The sequence below is a fragment of the Takifugu rubripes genome, chromosome 21 (genome assembly GCF_901000725.2).
Source record: "Takifugu rubripes chromosome 21, fTakRub1.2, whole genome shotgun sequence".
NCBI lineage: Eukaryota > Metazoa > Chordata > Actinopteri > Tetraodontiformes > Tetraodontidae > Takifugu > Takifugu rubripes.
Genome location: NC_042305.1, coordinates 12,251,905 through 12,275,886, shown reverse-complemented (window position 1 = coordinate 12,275,886; position 23,982 = coordinate 12,251,905). Strand labels below are relative to the sequence as shown.

General features: G+C 43.2%; 1 protein-coding gene and 1 long non-coding RNA gene across 5 annotated transcripts in view; one reads left to right on the top strand and one right to left on the bottom strand.

Moving 5' to 3' along the window:
• The first annotated feature begins 3 nt into the window (after positions 1–3).
• agtpbp1 (ATP/GTP binding carboxypeptidase 1) lies at positions 4–19,611 on the top strand. 4 transcript variants are annotated; one of them, XM_029829047.1, is made up of 26 exons: positions 4–142; positions 1,931–1,998; positions 4,404–4,534; positions 7,542–7,609; positions 8,195–8,258; positions 9,014–9,160; positions 9,358–9,489; positions 9,600–9,693; positions 9,853–9,890; positions 10,041–10,249; positions 10,318–10,495; positions 10,595–10,689; positions 10,854–10,970; positions 11,209–11,918; positions 12,054–12,137; positions 12,306–12,395; positions 12,518–12,666; positions 12,748–12,835; positions 13,022–13,166; positions 13,568–13,718; positions 14,015–14,195; positions 14,307–14,436; positions 14,644–14,775; positions 14,886–15,062; positions 16,006–16,157; positions 18,162–19,611. In XM_029829047.1, exons 2-26 carry the CDS (start codon positions 1,967–1,969, stop codon positions 18,331–18,333), a joined length of 3,666 nt encoding a protein of 1,221 aa, XP_029684907.1. In that variant the 5' UTR covers positions 4–142; positions 1,931–1,966; the 3' UTR covers positions 18,334–19,611. The 4 variants fall into 4 exon arrangements, with proteins under 4 accessions (XP_029684907.1, XP_029684905.1, XP_029684906.1 ...); XM_029829045.1 differs by having other exon boundaries at positions 18,159–19,611; XM_029829046.1 differs by lacking the exon at positions 4–142 and adding an exon at positions 263–655 and having other exon boundaries at positions 18,159–19,611.
• Positions 19,612–23,261: 3,650 nt separating this feature from the next.
• LOC115247677 (uncharacterized) overlaps positions 23,262–23,982 on the bottom strand; it is a 1,576-nt gene continuing 855 nt past the window's right edge. The window contains exon 3 of the long non-coding RNA XR_003886773.1: positions 23,262–23,428. This is a non-coding gene — a long non-coding RNA (uncharacterized lncRNA). The remainder of the gene's footprint in view (positions 23,429–23,982) is intronic.

The window sequence follows — 23,982 nt, the reverse complement described above, 5'->3', positions numbered from 1 at the left end:
ATAGATGTTGTTTTCTGACACTTGGGGCTGGTCTGAAAACATCACCATCTGGGCGTTACATGCAACTGTAGGCATTACAGTAGCGCCCCGCTTTATCTTGGAATCGGTGCTCCCTTTTCGGAGAACGGGTCTTTCAATGCAGGTTCGTAAGACCCACGTTCTTGTCACTATAAGCCAGATCTTTCCTCTTAAGCTCTCGCTTTTATTTAGCATCATAGTTAGCGCATTCTTAGCTAGCACGCTGACGCAGACAGGCGCTCGTTATTGAGTGAGAAGTCCAGCAGGTGCAACGGACACCAGTGACTCTGCGGGGATATCTAACTAGTCGGCATCTTGGCAAAATATCTCCTGCTCACTGGTTATTGTGCAGAACAGTCAAAGCAATGCGGTTTAATTCCTCCCCCTGCACGGTACGCCGTCTAGGCGCGCACTAAGCGGGTTTAAACACATTTTTAGAGACTAGTTTGTGTCAGGTATGCAATCGTGTCACCAGGAGCAGGCCATTTGTCTCATTTAAGATGATTTGCACAAGCAGTCTGTTTAAATAATGCTGCTGGAGAAGCGTTCACATCAGTCAAACGTAATATGCTTCACGGTGTGACCCAGCGATTCCTGCTAAGACATGACGTTTGTTCTCCTGTTTCTGGTTGAATGGGTGAGTGGGACGTTGCAGGCTGACTCTGCAGTATTTGTTAAGCATAAACCAAAAAAATACTTGGATTCTATCGCATTCGTCATGTAATTGTATTGACGCCTGTTTTCCTACGCTTATCTAGTTTGTTTGCTGTGCTGCTAAAATAACAATAATAATATAGTCAGACATGATTTCTTATCAGAATTTTATTTCGATTCGTCACAACATGCACGTTTAATCTGCTGACAACCTTGAAAATAGTCAGCTTTTCCTGTAATACCCAATGGGCGTTTTTAATAATTTATGCAGTTTACCCCTCTTTGAAACAAGCTTCAGCTCCAGATGTAATTTTAGAAGTGCTTCTAAGAGCATCAATTAATTGTTTTAATTCAAAATATTGATGAGAAAGCTGTCTTGAAAATTGGAAGTGGCAAGGGCGTAAACTGGCCTGACTTCAGAAGTAGTTCTTTACATGAGGAACATTTTTTCCCAGGTTTTTCCACAGTTGTTAATAGTGCGCTAAATACTGAAAATGTTTGACCGGGTTTAGCTATACTGGCCGTCATAGTAACAGTCTTTTAAACAGTGGAACAGGGGTGTCCAGACCCAGTCCTCTAGAGCTGAAATCCAGCCGGGTTTTCTGTCCTACCAGCCAACAACGCTACCACGTTGTCTACCTGGTAGGACAGAAAACCCGGCTGAGGACTGGGTCTGGACACCCCTGCAGTAGAGGGCCTCAGCTAGTGTTCATCTGTGACCACTTTTCCTTCCACCATAACTGGAATAACTCTGAAAGTTATGAATTAATTTTCATGAAAATGACAGAAAATATTCTATCTGATGGGCCAAGGAAAGTCTCATTGATGTTCTGGATTCCAGAGGGACTTAGACATCATCCAGAGATCATAGGTGATGATCAAAGCCAAGGGGATTTATATTACTACTGCCTATATATAAACTTTACTACGGGTGTAAGTTGCAATGTGTGGAAATGAGCTGCTGGGCATAGGTCTTCGCTCTCTAAATGCTTTCTTTTTATTTTTAAGCCTAAACTTCTTTAGAATTATTGTTTTAGTTGGTGATCCTATCGTTTTAATGCTCTCTCTGTCATAGCATCCGTGGCCCTGATCTTGTTGTTATAAGCGGGTTATCTGTTGCGTCATATTCAACTTTATCTTATTTTTTGCTGAACATTATCTGACGGGCAGATTGATCTTTCAATGTTCTCGTTCCTAAAATTTTAAAGAATGTTTATGCATGCCTGTTTTTGAAATCTTTATTTTCTTTCCTTTGTAGACAAAATGAAATGCTGATGTGGTAAAAAACAACACAATGAACAAACCCAAAATGGCCGCAGAGAAAGGGTGAGTTATTTTCCTATTTTAAGACTGTGCAATTTAATATACACACACACTGTCATCCTGTTACTTCTATCTTTGTGAGGACTCTCATTGATATAATGCTTCCCCCTGCCCCTAACCGTCTCAACAACATGACTAACTTTAACCCTAACCTTTGACCTTTTAACCAACCTTTTAACTTTAACCTTCAAACACACCTTTAATATCGTGGGGGTGTAAATGTCCCACTGCTAAAATAATTTTCACTGTACAAAACACACACTCACTAACCCAGACACACGCGCACACACAATGCTACATGCTGACATACATTATATGCACATTTGTAATAATCAGTCTAGTTAAAGATGACATCGTTAACCATTGTTGAACTCATGACTGTCACTGCGGTCCTCTTCTTTTCTAATGCTGTGTTTGTATTAAACTCTTTAGGTAATTCCCTGTCCTGCTTTTTTCTCGAGGTCTATTAATTCTCAAACCTTGTGTTTTCCATATATGTACCTGAATCTATTTGTTTTTAACAAGCTGTAGACTTGTGTATTTTTATTGTACACCTGATCTTTGTGATCTTTTCTGTTGAGACTGTTCACTGCATGTTTTAGGTTTGTTTCTTCTGCGGTGTTTCCTGCACTTCATTTCATCATTCTTGCCATTTTCCTGCCTTTCTGGTTTTCTCAGCAAACACACTCCTCTTTGTCTTTATAAGGACATATGAGGGACTCTGCTCCACTGGGGTCTACCAAGAGCTTTGGTTCTCCCATGTTTTCATTTGCTGTACCCACAACTGACCTTTTAACCTCATGTTTCCAGCTGAGCTCCGCTGTGCCGAGGTTATACGGAGGGGCTGGCTGGGTCCCACAGGGAGCATTAGAACCTGGCTCTGTGATTCAGAGAGGAACTGCAGTTTGGTCCTATTTTTAACAGCATTACCAAAAAAATGCGATTTCTGTTGATTCACGGCTGTTTTGGGCTGGGACACATTTTTCTTCAGCAGCGTTCGTGGTTATGAATTATTTCACTGTGAGGATTTCTGATGCAGCTCCGTGTGTGTTCTCAGGCCCCTCTCTTTCTGTCTCTCTCTCTGAAGGTTGGCTTTTGATTATCAAAGCAACTTCAGGGCCAACACTGTCTTCACTCCTTCAGTTCAGTTCACGGTTGTGCTATCACCATGGTAACTTATTATTTCCAGTTAACTGTTTGTAGAGATTAGGTAAGAATTCTCTTACTCTGCAATGTCAAAACTGACTTATTTCTGCCTGAGAATCAGAGTTCTTCCATAATCCACCCTGAATTAAATGTCTGTAAGATCCAACATTGATAGTAAAGGAAAAGGGAAAACATGTTTTCCACTCCTTGAACAATAATTTATGTACATGCATAATAGCGAGACATTTTCAAAATCAAAAAAATACAAAACTACTACAGGAAAACAAGGCTGCATGGGAAAGAATTGCACTTCAAGTCCAAGAGCTCCATTCATTTAACCGCATTGTCTATTAATATTGGTGACAAGCTGGTGTCATGTTATTGAATAGCCTGACATTCTATTTTCATTTAGCTGTAATCCTTTGGGTACCAAACACACTTGGTATGAGCTGAGGATGAAAACATAGAAGGTGGCGGATTTAGACTGCTCTGTACTTGACTGAAAACTGAGAATAAGTAATAAAACAAAGGGGAGCGGCACTCTACAAGAGTCAAACTTACTGTATAAGTTAATTATTTTATGTTATTAACATCTTATTTTGCTTCTGTTGCAAAACTCCCATTTCCCAAAAGGATTTTTTCTTGCATTAAGACAAAAATAATCATCCAGGTGATAGTTTAGACACTTGGAGGCTTAGTTTTTAAACTCCTCTCCAAGTCTGTATGTGTGCCAACTGAACTGGTGTTAATAGCCGTCACATTAGCAGCAAAAAAAGTTCCCAGCTGCTGCAGGATTAACATGAGAATTGAGTTGGTGAGAAACTAAGGGTTTGTTTAATCAAATGATAGACTGCAGCCCTTGTGTGGTAACTGAGTGGTTTCACTCCCTTCCCAGTCTTGAGGAACAACTGGAGAGTTAAATCATATTAGTTTTTGTTCCCTGCATATCAGGGTTATTCTCCTCAGCATCGCAGCATTCCATATTCTGGAATTTGCCCCTTCTCAGAGCAGAGACCCTGGAGCGCAGGTAGGTGGACACAGAGAGGTGCCCTGTTGGAGACAAAAACAAAATGTTTGGCAATTGTTTCCAAAGTTGTCCTTTTCTAAAAATGAAATGTTGTGCTCCCAATTTGTTTAAACAGTTCTTGATAAATGAGATCTCTAGGTTCTTGTTCTCTCTCTTCTCCCCAAATGTACAGGGAGCAATTTACATGTTGATGCACAGTCTGAAGTCAACTGTGTCTTTTTATTTGTCTCTCCAGCGTTCCCAGTAACTCCAAAGTGGTGATGCTGCTGAGGCAACTGGAAAGGATGAACGGAGAGATGATGGCGAGGGACGTGAAAAATGCAAGACAGGTCACGGCAAAGATTCTCCATCTCATACAGACACAGGGTGAGAGAGCACACACACACACACACACACACACACACACACACACACACACACACACACACACACACACACACACACACACACACACACACACAGGGTAGCTCGCCAATAAATCCTGCAAAGAGGAAGAAAATGACACCGAGGAAGGTCTGAGCCTCCTCGCTCAGCCATATTACATGGCGTCCTGGCATTTTTAGTAAAAATAGATACACAAACATTGTCGAATCCTCTCTGCATTCAGTCCCGTCCTTGCTCAGAAGTAATCCAGGAGATATTTAGGAACGGTGTGTTGTTGCAGGGCCCATTATTTATTTTGATTGGCTGTTGCTAAATACACCGATGAGATGATGCCTCAGCGCTGCCCTGCATGCCATTTACAGGCTGCACAGTAATAACAGCACTTAGAGCAACTCGACATCTGATTTCTCTCAACATGCAGCACAATTACGGCGGTGACAACCGGACAGAAACATCTGCGACCTTCACCAGTTAATCTGATCACCTGTTGAACACCGGAACTGCATCAGAATTGGATACAGTGAGACACTAGTTTCATTTGTCTTGTATCTGTCGCATCGTGAGCGGTTTGATCTGATGTGTGGCTCTTTTTATCCATTACTTCACAAAACAAGGAGCCAATAAGCAGTTGGTAGTTTGTTATTCACTCGGTGCTTTTAAGACATTGTGGTATTGTCTTTAAACAGAGGTAGGGTTATAATTTGGTCTTTCTAGAAATATGGGCACCTGCAATCGGTTCACATTTTCTTTATTTACATGAACCAACCAGCAGAATGCATCAACCAACTCCATCATCAGTTGCTTATGATGTCCATCACTTGGGGAAAAACCAGCCAACATCAGCCTGGATGCTGATTTTTAGCTGTCCTGATTGTGCAAGTGTCCCGTTTGAGCGAGGCAAATGGAGTTGCTCTTTCGGCCGTAATTGTTCGCCTCCTCTGACTTCAAAGGAACTCATTGTTAATCCGCAGTGACTGATGGGCACATGGGAAAGGCTCGCGACTGTGACCCTATCAATCACGATCCATCAGCTGTTCTTCTCATCTCCTGCCTCACTGCCTGTCACTCCCTGCCTGCAGCCAGTGGAAATGTGAATGAGCGTCACGTTGGAGAGGGGGGCTCTCCGTAACTATACACCCCAGGACAAGCTTTACTGTACTCTTGTCTCAAGTTCTAAGTCTTAGGGACTTATTATGGAAAAAGAAGGAGGATTAAAGTGAAGGGTAAACCCAGGAGTTCCAAGAGGAATTTCAATAAACACATAGTATATGTGACAAAAATATGAATGGAGCAAAAAGTCGAGTAGCTCGTAGAAACAGGTGTTGATCCCTGCATAATGAATTTAGTTTGAGAGCCTGTAATCTTGCTGTTCAGAAAAATTCCTGAAAGTTTTTTTTTTTTTTTTTTTTAATGTGCTACCTCTTTTTGTTGGTTATACAGAGAAAGAAGAGCCGGCTCATGAGGAGTGGTCCTCTGCACAGTTGGCAGTTTTATATAGGTTCAGTCTGCTTTAGTTTGTGGTGTTGTGCGCAGGGAGGTGTCCCTCCCTGAGCTCAGAGCGTCCTGCCCCCAAAAGCTTAAGCCCGACCAATTGAATTTTAGTAAACAGCCAGAGGACTGGACTTTAGATGGATGGCCTTTTTATGTTTCGTACAATCAATCAGGTTCTTAGTTTGAGGTTCAACCCGTCAGGCCTGCACCTTAAACTTTCCAGGATTCACTGGATCTCATTGGGGAAAACTGTAATGAGATGGAGCACCAATACACTCGGAGTTACTGTCTGCCGGATTCATCAGGTAGCGTTTCCAATAAAAAGACCAGTGAGTGAGTAGATGTAATGGTGGGTGAGCTATAGGTGACTTTACATGCAAGATCAGCAAAGGTGAATGTTCATAATGATTCTGCTTTACTTCGGTTGCACGAGAGCGAGGTCATGATCTCCAAATCTTGTAAAGGACTCAGAATGACAGTTATAGTTCCACAATTTTTAGACATAAAGTGACATAAAGTTTCAGGCAGCGCGTAGCACTTGTTCTGCACTAGGATAATTGAAACTCACAGATGCAAAAGATTAGAAAACATGATCAGCAGGTTAGGTGATAATTTGTTATGAGTGAATGATTAATGCATTTTTAGGAGTGTTTTATTCACTGACACAAAAAGCAGTATGAGATTTTTTTTTTTGACCTGTCTGAGCACTTGTGTGATTGCTCACAGCTGTGAACATGTGAAAGTGAATTTTTAGAGCACACTCGCATGTGCACATCAGGTGTGTTTCAGTTCTAAAATTAAAACCTCACAGGCTTGATGAGAGATCATAAATCAAGTATGCCATTGCTGTTATCTTTCTAATATTTACCTGCTACTGTTACCGCTACTGTATATGTCAGATCAATACTAATATGTCATACCGGCCACATGAGCCCAGGGTGGATTATTTATACCAGCCAATATAAATCTCCCGTTGGCACACTTTCAGGCAGTAATCAACACGTGCCATTCGAAACCATCAAACATTTCGCCGTTATATGATAGATCCTCTCAGACCTGCATATGCGAGTTCAGATATGAACTTGAGAAGAAAAGTGATAAAAGCAAGTTCAAATTTGCTTCTCAACATGCACAGCCAACCCCAAAAATGTCATTTATAGTGTCTGCTACCATATTACAGGACAGGAACTGGAAGGTAGAGTTTAGTTTCTTTGGGGTAATGCTTGTGGAGTTGAGACATTGCCAGTGTGTGTCCATTGTGTTCTACTGTGAAACGCTCTGAAGCTTTTGAACTCCGAGAAACGCAGCACATGTTCCAAGATGATCCCTTGTGAGACTGAGTCTCATCTTCGCTGGATGACCCCCCCCCCCCCCCACACACACACACACACACACATGCACATTTACAGTACAGGGATCTTTGCTTGAAGGAACAACTGTCATTGTGCATGTATGAGAAGGCCTTCGTTTCAGCGATCATTTATACGTTGTGTTACAGAGAAGAGTGGACAGGAGGTGATGTCTAAAGGCTCCAGAGGCATGGAGGTCATACTTTCTTCACTGGAGGTCAGTTCTCATCCACAATCAACAAGATTATTATTATTATTATTATTATTATTATTGTTATTATTATTGTTATTATTGTGGTTTTTTTTCATTGTCTCAGACCAGAATCCAAACATGTGGTGGGAAAAAAACGCAGCGATGTCTGTAGTTTTATGTTAATAATGTTTTAGTACTTGTGACACGCACAAGTAGTGCGTCTTCGTGTGTTACCTGCATTAGACCACAGTCAACACTTGGAGGCAGAGGTATGACGGGTGCAGACGTCAGAGCTACATTTCATCCTTGTTTTTGACACTCGTGACACATGCGCGCTCGGTTTTACGTAGACTTTACCGACGGATTCTTAAAACGAAGCACTGAAATCTTGTATGACATAACCTCTCTTCAAATTCATATTCTTCGTATAATTGCCCAGCTAGCGTAGCTCTGCTTTGCACTTTGTTTGATCAAATTGGAAGGACGTTGACTGCTGGCTTATGCAGGTAATACGAGGACGAAGCACTACCGTATACGACCCCACTACAGAAAGAAAAACCACAAAAACAGTGCACCGTTGTGTTAACACGTGCTGTGTGTTTTAAACAGAACAGTCGGGATGTTCAGACTACTCTGAACATATTGTGCATTCTCAGTGAGTTACTAACTGTTGGTGAGTACAGTTTTTTTTTAATCATAAATAGATAATAGTTTATGGTCTGAGTTAAAGAATTTATGACAAAAAGCCTTGTTCTATTCATGCCCCCCAACACACACCCACACACACACACCACCACAATACTGATCGAAGAGTTTAATCTTGAAACCAATTTAAAAATAATGATAATATTGTAGAATTAAAGGACATAAATTGTTTTGGTGAGCATCGATGCTGACACATTACACTGGCTGTCGGGCTGTTGAGCACTATAAAAATAGTCTCTGCATGATCCTTAATTAAAGCAAAATGTATGGAATCCACATCAGAGTGTTTTGTCTTTCACACCCACGCTCAAGTAGCTAACACTATACTAAATGTAAATCTGGTCGACCCTAAACTTGGACACCAATCTCAGTGAGGAGTCAGATCACTGAACAGGGATGCACCAGCATGCCTCAACACCTTGCTAACACGGTCAGAGTTTTCTGGAGCTGACACTTTCAGTCACACTATAGTGGCACCATAGAGGCATTTTAGTTAAGTGATGGCCAGATCACACTGGGTAACCCCCTGTCAGCCTTCTGGGATTGTACGTTTAGAGGTTTTTTGTTTTTTTTCAGTACTTGCTGACTTAGACTTATAGATCAAAGTAACCTCCAGCAGCCCTGTCCTCCATTCCTGAAGTGACTTAAGAGTAGCATTAAGATGATGATTTCTACATATTAGTGTTTACTTTATATTTACTGAACGTTGTTTGTCTATCTTAGGCAGAGGTCGCAGGGTGGGAGTATTTGTCTCTATAGGTGGAACTGGGATATTATTCCACCTGTTGGTCACTGCCAGCAAGGAGACGATGCCCAGTGAGGAGCTCATGCTGCAGCTCCATTTGCTGCTGGCCAAGGTTGGCCCCAAAGGTAGGACTGTGTCACACCTCAACCGATGCACGCATCATTCAGCAGGTTTTAAAACCTATACTCTTATATGTGAAACAATAGTTTTCTGCTTTCCCTCTAACTGTCTTTCCAATCCCACTGATTTTGTGTCGGTGTATATTAGTGAAAGAAAATCTAAAAATCCCCTCCCACCCATCTTTCAACGTGTGTTTGTCCAGACAGAAAGTTTGGCGTGAAGGCTCGGCTGAGCGGAGCTCTCAACGTCACTGCCAACTTAATCAAACAAAACCCGCATAATTCCAAACTGCTCTTGCCTTGCCTGCAGGTCCTCAGGGTTTACTCCACCAACTGTAAGTCCTTTGAAGAACATTTCACTTTTGTTGCTGCTGCATCTCACGGTCGGGGGAGAAGAATACAAAATGCATTTAAAATCTGTTGCCCTTGATGTGTGTTTTGAAAGCGGTGAATGCTATTTCTCTGGGTAAAAATGGAGCCGTGGAACTGATCTTCAAGATCACTGGACCATACAGCACTAAGAACACCAGCCTTCTCAAGTAAGCAGCCAATCAATGTTTGCCGGACACCTCGGCTGTGTTATTTCAATAAACTAGCAACAATTACAGCCGATGTCTCCTTCCTTTCTCTCTGTCGAGGCTCATTGATGTGTGTTCGACTGACTGTATAATCCAATTTTCTTGTTTATACATTAACAGGGTAGCTCTCGATGCTCTGGGAACTCTACTTAAATCTAGTGAGTAATTTGATTTTTGACACTTTGTTAGAAACCATTGGCTTACCTCTGCTCCTCGTTATCGAGCGTTTGTTTGCTTTTTCATTGATTTTCTCTTTATTTAAAAACTCTTCTATGCCCTGTGTTTTTTTCCATTCTCCACTTGTGCAGAGATGAATGCTCGGCGTGCAGTGGATGGCCATCAGGTACCTGTCATACTGGCTTTGTACCAGGACTGGCACCGCAATGACACGCGGCATCGCCATATGCTGATTCGCAAAGGGCTGCTGGCCTGCCTGCGGAACATAACCAACATCAAGCTGGGCAGGAAAGCCTTCATAGAGGCCAATGGCATGAGGGTCCTTTACAACACGTCTACTGTGAGTAGGAATATCACATCTCTCCCTCTCTCTCCTTCCTTGCCAACTCTGTCTGTTTTACTTAAAAGGAGTGTCTCCCTGTTCGGACTCTGGATCCCCTCATCAACACTTCCATTCTCATCATGAGGAAGTGTTTCCCTAAGAACCGTTTGCCCCTGCCCACCATCAAATCGACCTTCCACTATCAGCTGCCCCACATTCCTGCCGTAGGGCCTGTGGCAGACCTGTACAACCATCCTCCTGAGGGTGAGATCACAGTAACTGCATACAGGCTCTACTTGACCCTCAGTGATACATCCTTCTCTGAAAAGACAAGAAGCTGAATATGTTGATGTGTTTGTTTAGTGGATGATGTGGTGGACAGAAGTGATGAAGAGACAGACTCTGAAAATGAAAATGATACAGATAATGAAGATTTTGACAAGGATCAACTCCTCTTGGTACACAGGCCTTACTTGAAATACTCATTTTTTTAAAATATGCACTTGCCCTTAAAACATTTATTATCCAGCATTGTTTAATAGTGCCGGATCATAAATGTTGGCTGGAACGGTGACCTATCTGTTCGAACATTTGTGCATAAATCGTGGTTCCTTTTTACTAGAACGACGACATAGAAACTGATCTGAAGAAGCTGCATCCTAAAAGGGATCCAGGACGTCCTTTTGAGGAGTTGCGGATCTATGAAAAGTTCTTCATGGAGCTTTCTGAAGACTTCCAGGTGTGTACAGGCATGATTTTGCTTGGTGGTATACACTGAGTTGTGGATTTCAGAGTTTTGGGGGGACCATCTTTGTTGTATATCATGGACCATAAAACTGAGAATTGTTGCATCTTTTGTGTATATAAAAGCAACTGATGTCTAATGTCATTAGCACCAGATAAACGGGACAAAATAAAATCAGTATTGCTTCGTTAAAATGCAAATCTTTTTGTTATATTGTGTCTTACTCCAACAGGGTTATAACTTTGAATGTCCAAAGAGGGCCTCCACGTCATCGTCATCTTCTTTACCCTCACCGACCCCAGCTCAGTGCGCACAGCCGACCCAAATACCCTCGGGCCAAGCCCCCTGCCCAAAACAGCTTCCTGTTTCCACTTCCCAAACGGAAAAAAGCGACAGCCTGACGTCTTTCTCTGCACCCATTCCTCCTCCTCCTCCTTCTCCTCCTGTTCCTCTAGAACTAGACACCATCCACATGACCAAGGACCAAGCCAAAAAGACAGAGGCCTACATTCCTTCCAATGGGCAGATGACGGAACAGCAACTTTCAACTGTGTTGGAACACGTGTCTCTAGAGGATGGAAAAGTTCCACTCGCGGAAGGAGAAGTGAGGGATGTGAAACCGGAAGAGTTGCCGCTCAACACCACCAGACACATTCACTCCCCTCTATTGCTGGAGGATATCGCCGGTCGCCGTGTGGGTGGAGGGGGCAGCAACTGGGGCTCAGACTGTGGCTCGGAGGGCGCCGATGACGAAGGAGCGGTTCTGGAGGTGCCGGACACAGCCCGGCTCCTCCCACGGCACGACCCCGATCTCTACGTGGAGATGGTGAAGGAAACACACTCCGTGCCCCACTATGCCGAGGTGGCGTACCCAGACTACTTTGGCCACGTAGCACCGACATTTAAGGAGCCACTTCTGGAGAGAGTTTACGGTGTCCAGAGGTGAGACATTTGTGTCCCAATCTGAGATATTTGAACTGTAGTTTTGCTCAAGTGTTCCTGTTATTTAGCAGACATTATTTATCCAACCATTATTGCAATCAATATGTGTGTGTGCGTGTGTGTGTGCACCCACAGGTCAAAGATATTTCAGGACATTGAGAGGTTGATCCGTCCTAATGACATCTTGGATAAAGTGGTATATGATCTGGACATCCCGCGGTGAGTTTTGGCCTCTTGGCCTGTGAGAGACTGATGACGGCCAGTCACAGGTGGCGTCCACGCTTGACGTTTTTGATGAACTTCAATGCCGTGACGTTTGTAAAGCAGACTGGCCCGGTTGTCCTGTACATTTGTCCTGCGCAACTAATGCCATGTCTCAAAATGTAGCTGCCCCGTTATCGAAGACAACGGCGAATCTCTGAGGTTCAACTCGCAGTTTGAATCCGGCAACCTCAGGAAGGCGGTTCAAGTTAGGAAGTAGGTATTTGCCGCCGCATTTAGGAAGAAGATGCGTTCAAGTCTGAATTCTCCACAACAGTTTTGTTGACTGTTAATGTTGCAGTCCATCGGATTTAGTTGTCGTGCTCCCCCCCCCACAGACTTGAGTACGACCTTATCCTAAATTCAGACATCAACAGTAATCACCATCACCAGTGGTTCTACTTTGAGGTGAGCGGCATGCGCGTGGGCACCCACTACCGCTTCAACATCATCAACTGTGAGAAGTCAAACAGCCAGTTCAACTATGGTGAGACCCATCCTCAGTGAATCATCAGGCTCATTCTTCAAACCAAAAGCTTGACTGTGTATTTGTGCGCGTGGTTTTCAGGCATGCAGCCGCTGATGTACTCGGTGCAGGAGGCCATCGGCGGCAGGCCTCGTTGGGTCCGAACAGGAACAGACATCTCTTATTACAAGTAGGTTTAGATTTGCCGTTTGTATTTGCCCAAAGCTTCTGATTCTGATTTTTACTGGGCACAGATTTCATTTGAATCCTCTGAAATAGATTGTAAAGGAGTAACTACATAACTGACCTTGAATGTATCTCTAATTGTGTTATTTAGTGCAATACTGACTCAGGATGTGTGTTTTCATCTCTATAGGAATCATTTTGCCCGGAGCTCTCTTGCAACAGGTGGTCAGAAAGGAAAATCATATTACACACTGACTTTCAGCATAAGCTTTAGTCATAAGGATGACGTCTGCTACCTCGCCTATCACTACCCTTACACATACTCCACTCTTAAGGTATTAAAAAACCCTTATAATTTGGAGAAAAAGAATTCTGTGATCCCTGATGGACATTCCTGTTGGCACAGTTTAAAACCTTAAATGTCATATTAAAGCAGTAACATTCGAACAACTCAAGGTGTAGATGCTTGGAAAAAAGCCATAGACAACATCAAAGAGCAACAGTTCCTTCTTAAATGTTAGCCAGTTGATTTTAATTTGAAGAGGCACAAGGCTGGCACATTATAAAGCAACATTAAAAAGATTCATCATGAATACCAAATAACTTTAGTCTTTGATTCTGTTCCTATTAGCAAAGCATCCCAACAGCTTTGGCTGGTTTTCAGTCATCCAGACTTTGATTTTGACAGCCCACAAATATTATATTGTCAAATTATAAAATCTAATTTGTGGAACAGATGCACCTTTCAAAACTGGAGGATTTGAGGACCCCTCAGATCTACCTGAGACAAGATGTCCTCTGCAAAACCCTTGGGGGGAACAGCTGCCCAGTTGTGACTATCACGGCCATGCCAGAGTCCAACTCCAACGATCACATCTGCCAGTTCAGTGAGTAAAGCGATGAAGGTGTTGGCTGCATGCAGAACACTCAGCTGCACGATTATTATAAATCCTGGAAAAACAAATGGAATCCTCTAATGATGCAGAAAAGATTACCTGAGTGGGCTCAGTTGCAGATTTGTCAATAATCTCCTGTCTTTACCTTTTGTTTGCAATCCTTGAATTTTGTCATCTTCATTATGATCCCTCAGTTACTGATAGTCTTATCTGATGTCAGAGGAAGAAAAGAAACTTTAAGTACCGTCTTCAGCTGCTGCGTTCTCTATCCCTCATTTCCTCTTCAGGGAATCGTCCGTTAATCTTCCTGTCTGCCCGAGTGCATCCCGGAGAGACCAATGCCAGCTGGATAATGAAGGGCACACTGGAGTTTCTGATGGGTACCAGCCCACTCGCAGCCAGCCTGAGAGAGGCCTACATTTTCAAAATCGTCCCAATGCTCAACCCTGATGGAGTTATAAATGGAAAGTGAGTCAATGAAAACAAACCTAGCGACACATTGCACAGGACATTCTGCAGATGTGCGTGTTGGCTTCGCTCTCGTTATCTCATCCTCTCTTCATCTCGCTTCTGCGTCAGTCATCGCTGCTCTCTAAGTGGAGAAGACTTGAATCGCCAGTGGCAGAACCCCAGTCCTGAGCTGCACCCCACCATCTACCACACTAAGAGCCTGCTGCAGTACCTGGCACATATACAGCGAGCACCCTTGGTATGACGGCGTCGCACTTCCATAATAATAATGTAATAATAATGTTACCTATCTTCTCTTGCTTTTGCCATAAAACTGCATTTGTTTGAAATGTATTTACGGTACTGTGAGTAAAGAGACAATGTTTCAAAGTAATCCGAAGTATCTGGTGTATTCTTGCTTACAAAAGGGTGCCAGCGCGTAAAATAATCCCTTGTGCTTGCGTAGGTGTTTTGCGACTACCACGGCCATTCCAGAAAGAAAAATGTGTTCATATATGGCTGTAGCGTGAAGGAGACAGTTTTCCAGTCCAATATCAGTGCTTCGTCCTCTGACTTGCAGGAGGAACGTGGATATAGGGTACACACACACACACACACACACACACACACACTCTTGCATAGCCAGGCTTTATTTTGCAAAGATACTAATATCTCACCTCATCCAGAATGTTTTTCCGTGTTTTCCAGACTCTTCCTAAGATCCTGTCCCAGATCGCTCCGGCCTTCAGCATGGGCAGCTGCAGCTTCGTCGTTGAGCGTTCTAAAGAGTCAACGGCACGTGTTGTCGTGTGGAGAGAAATCGGAGTACAACGCAGCTACACCATGGAGAGCACACTCTGTGGGTGTGACCAGGGCAAATATAAAGTAAGTGATGTAACGCACATTTCAATGCTGTTTTTGTTTAAATTTCTCAAGAGAAAATGGAAAAATACAAATATATAAATGCAAATTGAAGTAGCAAAAAAACAGATGGTTCCACAAAAAAAAGCCAAACATTATAATTCCTCTTTATCAGTAAATGGAATCATTATTTTTATGAGTTTACTTATGTTAAAGGAACTATAGTTAAGATTGTAGCTATAACTGGTGCTGCAATCACATTCAAAACATTGTAGTCAAAGGTATTTTTACCAATTAGGGCACCAGATCTAGCTAAAACGTCTATCTCCTATACGCATCCTTGTTTTGTTTCTGACTTTGTCATGATATTGTTGGGAACCATAACGGGGCCTTCTAGGTTTAGTAAAATCAGATGTCCCAAACACTGGTCGCTGCAGCTCAGTGGGGACTGGCAACCTTGATGACGAAATGCTAACGGATTTGATTGGGAGATTGATGGAGGGTGAAGCCGCAGACCACTTCACTTTTGAAATGAGAATATTCTGTCTGGACTGCTGTAGTTGGTGATATAAGTATTCAAAATTAACATGATTGCTTAATGTCTACTAACATATCTGCGCTGCTCCTTTAACACAAAACTGAAGAGACGCGGCTGTATATCTTATACTATAACGTCCACCAGATGGCGCCAAGATTCCATTTCTGCTTGTTCTTTTCCCCCCTGGTCTTGTCGTTTCTCAAGGAAATATCTCTCACGCATTCTGTCGCAGCTGAAATAATTTTTTTTCCTTAACGCCAACATCTTCAGGCTGGCCTGAAACTCTTTTTTTGTGTGTGCGTCTATGTTCCTTTTTCATGACATTGTTGCATTGGTGCGCATGTTTGAGTGAGGAAATGTTTCATTATTCTCGGTTGCTTCCACTGGCCATGTCGGTGTATTCAGTGAGCACTTATGTGCCCTTTTCAGGGTCTTCACATCAGCACTCGAGAACTGGAAGAAATGGGAGCTCAGTTCTGCGTGGCCCTGCTGAGGCTGAACAGACTGACCGGTCTCCATAACCATCACCACCTGCTGGATTTGGAGGCCGACATCATGGGGACACATTCGAAAGTGATCAGGTCAGTGGAATAAAACATGGAATAAACATCAGCTATATGCACATTATTGCATTAAGAAAAACAAGTGTCATCATCCTCACGAGATCTGTTCCTGTATGAATATAACACGTTAATGCGATTATGACAAACATCGGAGGCCTTGTGTAACCCTCTTCACCCTCAGACACATTTTCTCTGGGTGCTAATACTCGACAGCGTGACAGTTGCTCCAGATCTCCTCTGGAGCGCAAACCACAAGTGAAGACCTACATTTGTACAGAGCTGCTGTGGTGCCTCATTGAAATTCTCAGTGTGGGATAAATATAGCAAAAAAATCTGGAGTGAGAGGGGATAGGGATTTAATAATTGTCAGTGGTGTCATTATTGCTCCAAGAGCTTGTGAAAACACCCACAGGATTTTCTCTCCTTTGCTACAAACCATTTACACCTACTCTGTGAGGGTTTTTCCAGGACACAGTGAAGAGTAGATATGACAGGAGTGCGGATTATTTTTATGTGTGACGTGCAAACCAGGATGCTTTTCTCACCTACTGAAGAAGAAATTATCTTGCTTATTAAGGGGATACTTACTAGCACTTACTAGGTTTAATATGGTGCACACAGTTTGGGTTGGTTTGGGCTGAATTTATCAGTGGGAGTTAATGTTTATTCTGTGTTATATTTGTATTAATACTGGATGTGATTGCAAATTTCATCAGGTAATAGAAGAATGTTTAGATTAATGGGAAAATGCCTCTGCAGCATGAGTCTTCATTTAAGGGCTGATTTGTATGTCAAAAGTCTTTGAAAAGCTGCATAACACATTTAATCCTCAATAGCTTTGGGAAATAACCGAATGATTAGGGTCAGGGTTCATTATATTTAAAAAAAAAAACCCAGTTAAATACTGGAATTAATCACTTTTCTGTCTAATTTGCATGGATGCAATATTTACCCTGGATCAAATGTTCCAAAATAAACCCCCCGAGAAATAAGATGGATGGAGAAATTTGAGTTACACCTTGTAAATCAACAGGATCTGCAGTCAAGACTGCACTTCAGTGAATTAACTTGTCCAAACCAAACATTTGACCATGAAGCTTTTCTTCATTCCTGTTTGAAATGTCTCTCCACCACCATTTTGTTTAAACAGCTGCTTTGGAGAAAAAATAATAAGGCTTTAAACTCCAAACCACTTAATGGTCACCTCCCTCTCCCCCTCCGTGTCTCTGTCTGCTGCTAACCTACGCTCACGTTAGTATATTCATCCATCATTTATGTGTCTGATCATTAAGGGACCCTTAAAGTGTTCTGGTGCTCGTGCGTTTGCCTGAGTGTCCTCTGGGAAATCGGTTGCTTTCCATCTCGATGTTTATGGTTTTATGCATGGTACCACTTACTGTTTAATAGGTCATCACAGCAATGATATTGTGGCCGTTGGGAGCACACGTCTCGGAGTAAATGGGTGGATACGAGCATGGGTGTGTTTCTGTACTGGAGGAAAGACCATTAAAAAGAAAATGTTTGCAAAAGTAGAAGCAGGGGTTCATCCACAGGTGAACCACAGTAACACATCTCCACAGTGGTGTCAATGGAAAAGCCGTTGACTCGTTATCTGATAGTATTCTGTCCTTTCTACAGAATTATATATACAAAACTCTACACTCGCACGCTCCTGAGGTCAGTGGGAGATCATTGTCTGAGCCCCCTGATCGACTGACTCCCTGGGATCAAATTTCAGACCATTAACACCATTAAAAACCCACTAAAACCGCTAAAACCTCATAGAAATGGCAACCACTTGACCGTTAAGACCCACAGGGAGAGAAAAAAAACGGTTTTCGGCTTCCTTTCCAATAAAAGTAGGATATTTCTACTGAAAAGGAGTAAAGAAAGAAAAATTGTCATTTCACTTTAAGAGACTAATGTTGTACTCCTACATTTTGAATGTGTTGTTACCTATTTATCGTCTTTCTCGCCCGTGAGAATCAGTTAGACAGAATCTGCTCCGTTGTGCCGCAGCAGCCCCACCACTTACGTGATGGAGGAGGACGAGCCGAGCTTCCTGGAGCCCATCGACTACAGCGAAGACAGCAACGACGAGGAGGCGGAGCCTGAAAACGATCCCAGCAACGACGGCCACGAGAACCCCGTTTACCGCGACTCCCTGTCGGACCCCGAGACCGGCAGGGACTGAGGCTGAGCCCTTCAGGCGCCGCAGCAGCCGTCAGGGTCGGCCTTTCAGTGCTGTATAACGATATGTAGATTTCACGGTGCTCTCTCCCCAAGGTACAAACCCCACCTGCCTTTCACTTCAGACAGGATCGTAATGAATGTCGTCGCATCTCACCACCACCACAGTTATTTCTGACCTCAGACACCGCACAGCCTCTGAAAGTCACCCATAATGTAGCTAACCAGAGCATCGAACAGATCCTTAACTTGAACCTTCGTGCACTTGCTCATATTTATCCAGCGAATCCAGAACCACAGTTGTGGAAGTATTCTCTCGCACGTGCCCTTTTAAAAACCCTCGATAGTGAAGGGAAGTTGCTTTTCCTAATGAGATGGGTTTTTTAGTCCCTGTTTTAGGCCACTTCATTTACTTGACACCTCCTTACTTACTGTTTTTATGTGACAAGCCAAGGGGTTGAAAGGCCTGCAAGGAAGCCTGAACATCTCCTATCAGCCTGGACGGAGGTCGTCTAATGTACACAAACCCACTCTACACTTAAATCGCAGCGTCTCTCCAGGCTGCAGCCACAGCGCACGTGGTCGCACACGGCCGACATGTTCACACCTTTACACCGACACCAAACGCGAACAGCGGGGCGACTTTGACTGAAAAAAATGATGAAAGAATGTAAATTATCCACGCGCGCCATTGCTGCTGTCTTGGGTTCAGCAACGAACAAGATCCTAAATATTAAAGGAAGCTCTAAATGAAATGTGTGCTGCAGAAAGACGACAACCACTTTGCACTTTGGTTACACAGTATGCCCACAAAAAACAAAGCTGATAAGATAGAGGATACAACCGTCACTTTACACTGTGTTCAAGGTTGTCAGAGCTCAGCCCAAAGCTGATTCTAATGTTGCTGTAATGTTTTAATAATTATGTGAGTTTATGTTTTATTCCCTTCTGTCTGTGTGCCCAGTTTGTGGATTAGTTTAGGAGACAGGAGGACAACAGATGGTACTTTTTTGTTGGAACTTAAGTTATTCCTGTGTTAAAATGAGGTGTATTTCTTTTGCATTTCTACAGGTAGAGATGGAGCCAAGAGATTCAGTGGAATTTAGTTTGTAAATTTATTAAGTATAATTTCTGGAATGCAAACCTGTGCGTATATGAGGCAGTCAGAGTGCGTGTGCGTGCATGTGGAGTCTACATTTTTTTGTTTTGTTTTTTGTGGTCAATGTGAAGTTGGTTATTTTAGCTTAATATACAGGAACACAATAAAATGTGAAGATGGTAATCTGGGTTTCACGCCTATTTCTTCTGTATTCTGAGATTCTAAGCAACCTCCTGCACTGTTTTAATACCCACTTACATCAGGACTAACTGATTTCGGACCATAAGCAACACTGTAAGCACAGATTCTTGCCAAGATTACGTCCTGTTGAAGCAAACAAGGTGAGCAGGGGGCAGCAGAAATGCTTTTAATAGCTGTATTATGCTGGCTGTGGGTGGGTATACATGCACAGATGAGGGGAATGAGACACGACAGTGAAAGCAGTGAGGAGGATGAGAGGACTTTGGAGAGGCAGAGGAGAATGTTAATCCTGGGAAAGCAGACTGGGAGAAAAGCTCTTTTCCTGTCTATGCCCCACGCCCTCACTTCCTGTCCCCGCTGCCAGTCTCAAGCTGAAGTGTATCAGACAAAAGGCCTCCTCTCCAAACACACACACATCCACACACATCCATCACCCACTATTACAACCAGCTACCAATTAACTAGCCTAGTCAGGGGATTATGCACATTGTGTTTGTTTTTTTAAAAAAAAAAAAACACCTCTGTGTTTCTTTTTGATCAAAGAGTCCTAATTAGGAATCTCTGTCTCACACATTCATGCATGTACGCAGGCGCCGTGCCCGGCCTCCATCCTCACACTGACGGGCTTGTGTCTGCGGTGGCTCCGGGGGCCTCTGAGAGCGCAGCCAATCGGTCCCAGTGTCCGATTTGGCTGCCTCTGCGGCTCACTGGTGGTCCTACTGGGGAAAACAATGGTTCCTCTGTCGAGGTACAGCACCTCAAAGAGGGGCCCGACAAAGGCGTGTGCACGGGCTGCGTGTTACAACAGCGCGCTTGAATGGGAAAGATGTGCGTGAACAATATGTTGCCAATATGACGCCCCGCTCACGAATGATTGCGCTCATGCAAAGGTGTGTGTGTGTGTGTGTGTGAGAGAGAGAGAGAGAGAGAGAGAGAGATTCTGAATAGTGATGGAGAGGCAGCGGCTGAATGACTGACGGATAACTGATGCAAATATAAAGGGCTAAAATCAAATGGCATTAAATCATTTACAGATGCTCACAAAGACCCAGTTTCTCTTTTGCATATCAATAATCTCACAAGCGCGCGCGCGCACGCACATAATTGGTTAGGTCGGGAGCAGAGCCAACTCGCACCTCTCGTTGCCGTGGTAACCAGAGACTGATTTTTCTAGAAGCACTTACTCACATCCCGTCTGTTATTCATTTGTTTTCTCATTCATTCCTCCTTTTAGCCCTTTCTTTGCACAAAACTCTGCCTCCCTCGCGCTCTCTCCTCTCCGGGGGCTTTGCATCGCTTTTCCCAGCCCTCCTCCAATAAGACGACCCCTCTCTGCATGCATGTGCAAATGAGGCAGACTTGAAAAAGAGATGAATAAGGAACAGTCCTCAGTAGTTGGACACAGTCACAGCGGCCCGGACCGGCTGACACAAACACCGGAGCGAGTGGTGTAATTTTGCAGCACAGCGACACGTCTCGGCTTCTGCTCACAGGCCAAAGGCAGCGTTGCTGTACACCCGTCTTCTCTGACATCTCATACGTTGCTCTTATGTCTGGCTTCCCCTACACCTCTCTCCAGGGTGTATCAGGTTATCATTGGCCGGCAGAGCAGGAAACGGGAAGTACACGTTGCTCAATACACAGAAATCTGAACTCACACGCGCCGTTTCCTTTCTATGAGTAACTTTATAAAAGATGGAATATAGTGAAATATTTAGAACAATTGTAGAAGATTAAGAAATTTTAATTTGTAGATTTAAAAATAACACAATAAAAAACTACAAATGGGGCGGAAATTGTTTTTGAATCCAAAATAGCAGAGAGAACCTAAAAAAGGAGCATAAATGTCATTTCATCACTATTTGAGATCTGCTTAATATGTTCAGCTATCATTCTTAATACAAGTCCCCAGATCATCCTGAAAGATTGATTTGTTTTACTTTATTGTGTAATATTAAAACCGATGTCACTGCAAGACAAGAGTCCAGCAATAACCTGTTGATGCCAATAACCTGTTCTGGGGGGGGGGGGGGCATTTTACATGTTTGGATGGGATAAAGCCAGCTCTCTTTCAGCGATGGAGAGAGGCGGTGAGTGAAAAGAGAGATGGAGAGACAGCAGTCTGTGCTGATCCTGCGTCAGCGTTCAGTCAGAACCCAAACCAGAGGCGACCTGAAGTTGTCAATGGATGGACGCCAGCAGGGTCAGCGGCCATAACCTTCAAGTCAGAACACTTATTCTGAAGGGATGGTGCGCTGGGACCCTGGAGGGTTCGCAAACTAGTTATTTATTCATGTGGTAACACTGGTGGGAACCGCAGTTGCTGTTACACAGCTGGTGGGCGGTAAAAGTACAGTGTGGAGTGAAAAATGGAGAAATCTTAATTTTAAAGGGTCTTCTGCATACAATCGCTCTTGACTATTGAGATTTTGAGCTGGTTCTTTCCTGAGTCCGTCCGCTCACATGCTCACCCCCAGGCCCAGATCAAAAGTGAGGCTGTGGTGACCTTGACCTCTGACATATGACTTTTGGAACAGAATCAGTTCATCCTTGAGGCACTGCTGTGTTTATCTGTTCCTCAGGACATCCCAGGTTGGACACGTACATGAACAGAAACGAAAAGACAACATGGAAGCAGCATGTCTGCTGTGTAGAGGCAAAGAAGCTTGATAATTTATTACAGATCTCTATCAGAAAATATCAACGCTGCACAGAGATCCCTTAGGAATGTTGTGTAAGAGATAGATAGGAAGAGAGTGAGAGAGTTTTGGAGAGACTCGAGCAACAGAGTACATGCAATACTGGCGGATGACCAGCAGGGGAAGTGGATTTACACAAAGAGAGGATTACGATTTAAAGTCTAATAAAATGAAATAAAGTTAAATAAAACATGTTATGTATGATTTATTTGTCAAGAAATAGTGCAGAAAGAAAACTGCAACATGGTTAAAAATCAATTAGTGGTAATAATGAATAATAGATGATTCTAATGTTTCTACCGATGTTTGCAAAATTGTTGATGTTGAAAGACGTTGAAGCGTGAGTTAAGACGTTCGGGTAAAGCAGAAAAGCAGAAGTAGTTGGGATGGGGTCCAACCGCCCTGACATGGGAGCCCACTGGAGCAGGGGCGTTAACGTGTATGTCAAAGACAAAGGAGTGGAAGAGGATGGAGCTGTTATGTTCTGCCATGACGAGCGTGATAAAAAGGCTCTATGGCACCATCGTCATTCCTGAAAATGCTACATTTTCCTCTCAGCTGCCGATCACAACATCTGTAATCCACCAGAAACAAAGATATGTGACCCCGTGCATGACCCCAAATGTTGACTGTGTGACTGGAGTGTGAGACAGCCGCCAATAACCGCAGCTGGAACCAACCTCCGCCCCCCCTCCCCCCCTCCCACGGCTTTAGAAGGTAATTTAAGGATTGAGGCACTTGACTGAAACGACTGGCAGGAGATTTGTTATTGATGTGGAAGGTAGAAATGGGATGAAAAGCACATTCCTGACTGAATGGGCTTAAAACAAATTGGTTTGCTGGGAGCAAAGGCGACAGCGAGGTTCATTAAATCTGAACGTATGAAATTTTTTCTGGGAGGGGGGGAGAATGATTCCGTATCTTTGTGGAGGACCTCGTCTGGCGGCAGCTACTCAATCTGGACATGTTTAATAAGTGGATAGGAGGGAAAAAATGTGAAAAGGAAAGATTGTTTTAGCTTGTGGTGTTTACATTGGCATGACTTCTTTACCATTTTGCACCTGTGGCTCACTTGTTCTCACCGCAGCCCTGGAGGAGTCCTGAAGACAGAGGAGAGGGCTTAATTAAGCCTCCCTGACCCTCATCAAAAAGCCTTCATAACGCTGAAGCAGGTTAACGAAAAAAAAGCTGCTAACCACACATGCGTGCACATATGCACACGCATGAGTGGGAGCTTTAGTCCCTGTCGGGATTATTTAATTATTAAGTGGCCCACCCTACTAAGAAAGAGTGTTATTGATTGACTATTGCTGTATATTAAATAATTCAATCCTTTTAATAGCAGAGATATTGAAAATAGGAGTGGACGGACGGACAGATGGAGAAGATGTCACAGATGACAATGAACAAACAAAAAGATTAACAGTCAAAGGAAGATTAGATGTATAAAGAAATAAAGAGGTTTCGGAGTTTAGAATCTTAGATTTTACCAGCCTTACTGGTTAAATACAACAGTGCTGTCGTTCCACCACTGGTTAGAATTTAGATTTATTTCCTTTATGATATGACTAAAAAAGCTTCAAGATCCCCCTGTTAGCATTTCGATTTTAATAATAACACCAAGCGCAGCTCACGCGTTTGATGAAAGGCTGCG

What these genes read in the sequence shown, in the direction of transcription:
- agtpbp1 (XM_029829045.1), top strand. Translation starts at nt 1,967, where the DNA reads ATGAACAAACCCAAAATGGCCGCAGAGAAAGG. An exon ending in AAGGCGGTTCAAGTTAGGAA is followed by an intron (nt 12,396 to 12,517) that starts GTAGGTATTTGC and finishes CCCCCCCCACAG; the next exon opens with ACTTGAGTACGACCTTATCC. An exon ending in ATATACAGCGAGCACCCTTG is followed by an intron (nt 14,437 to 14,643) that starts GTATGACGGCGT and finishes GTGCTTGCGTAG; the next exon opens with GTGTTTTGCGACTACCACGG.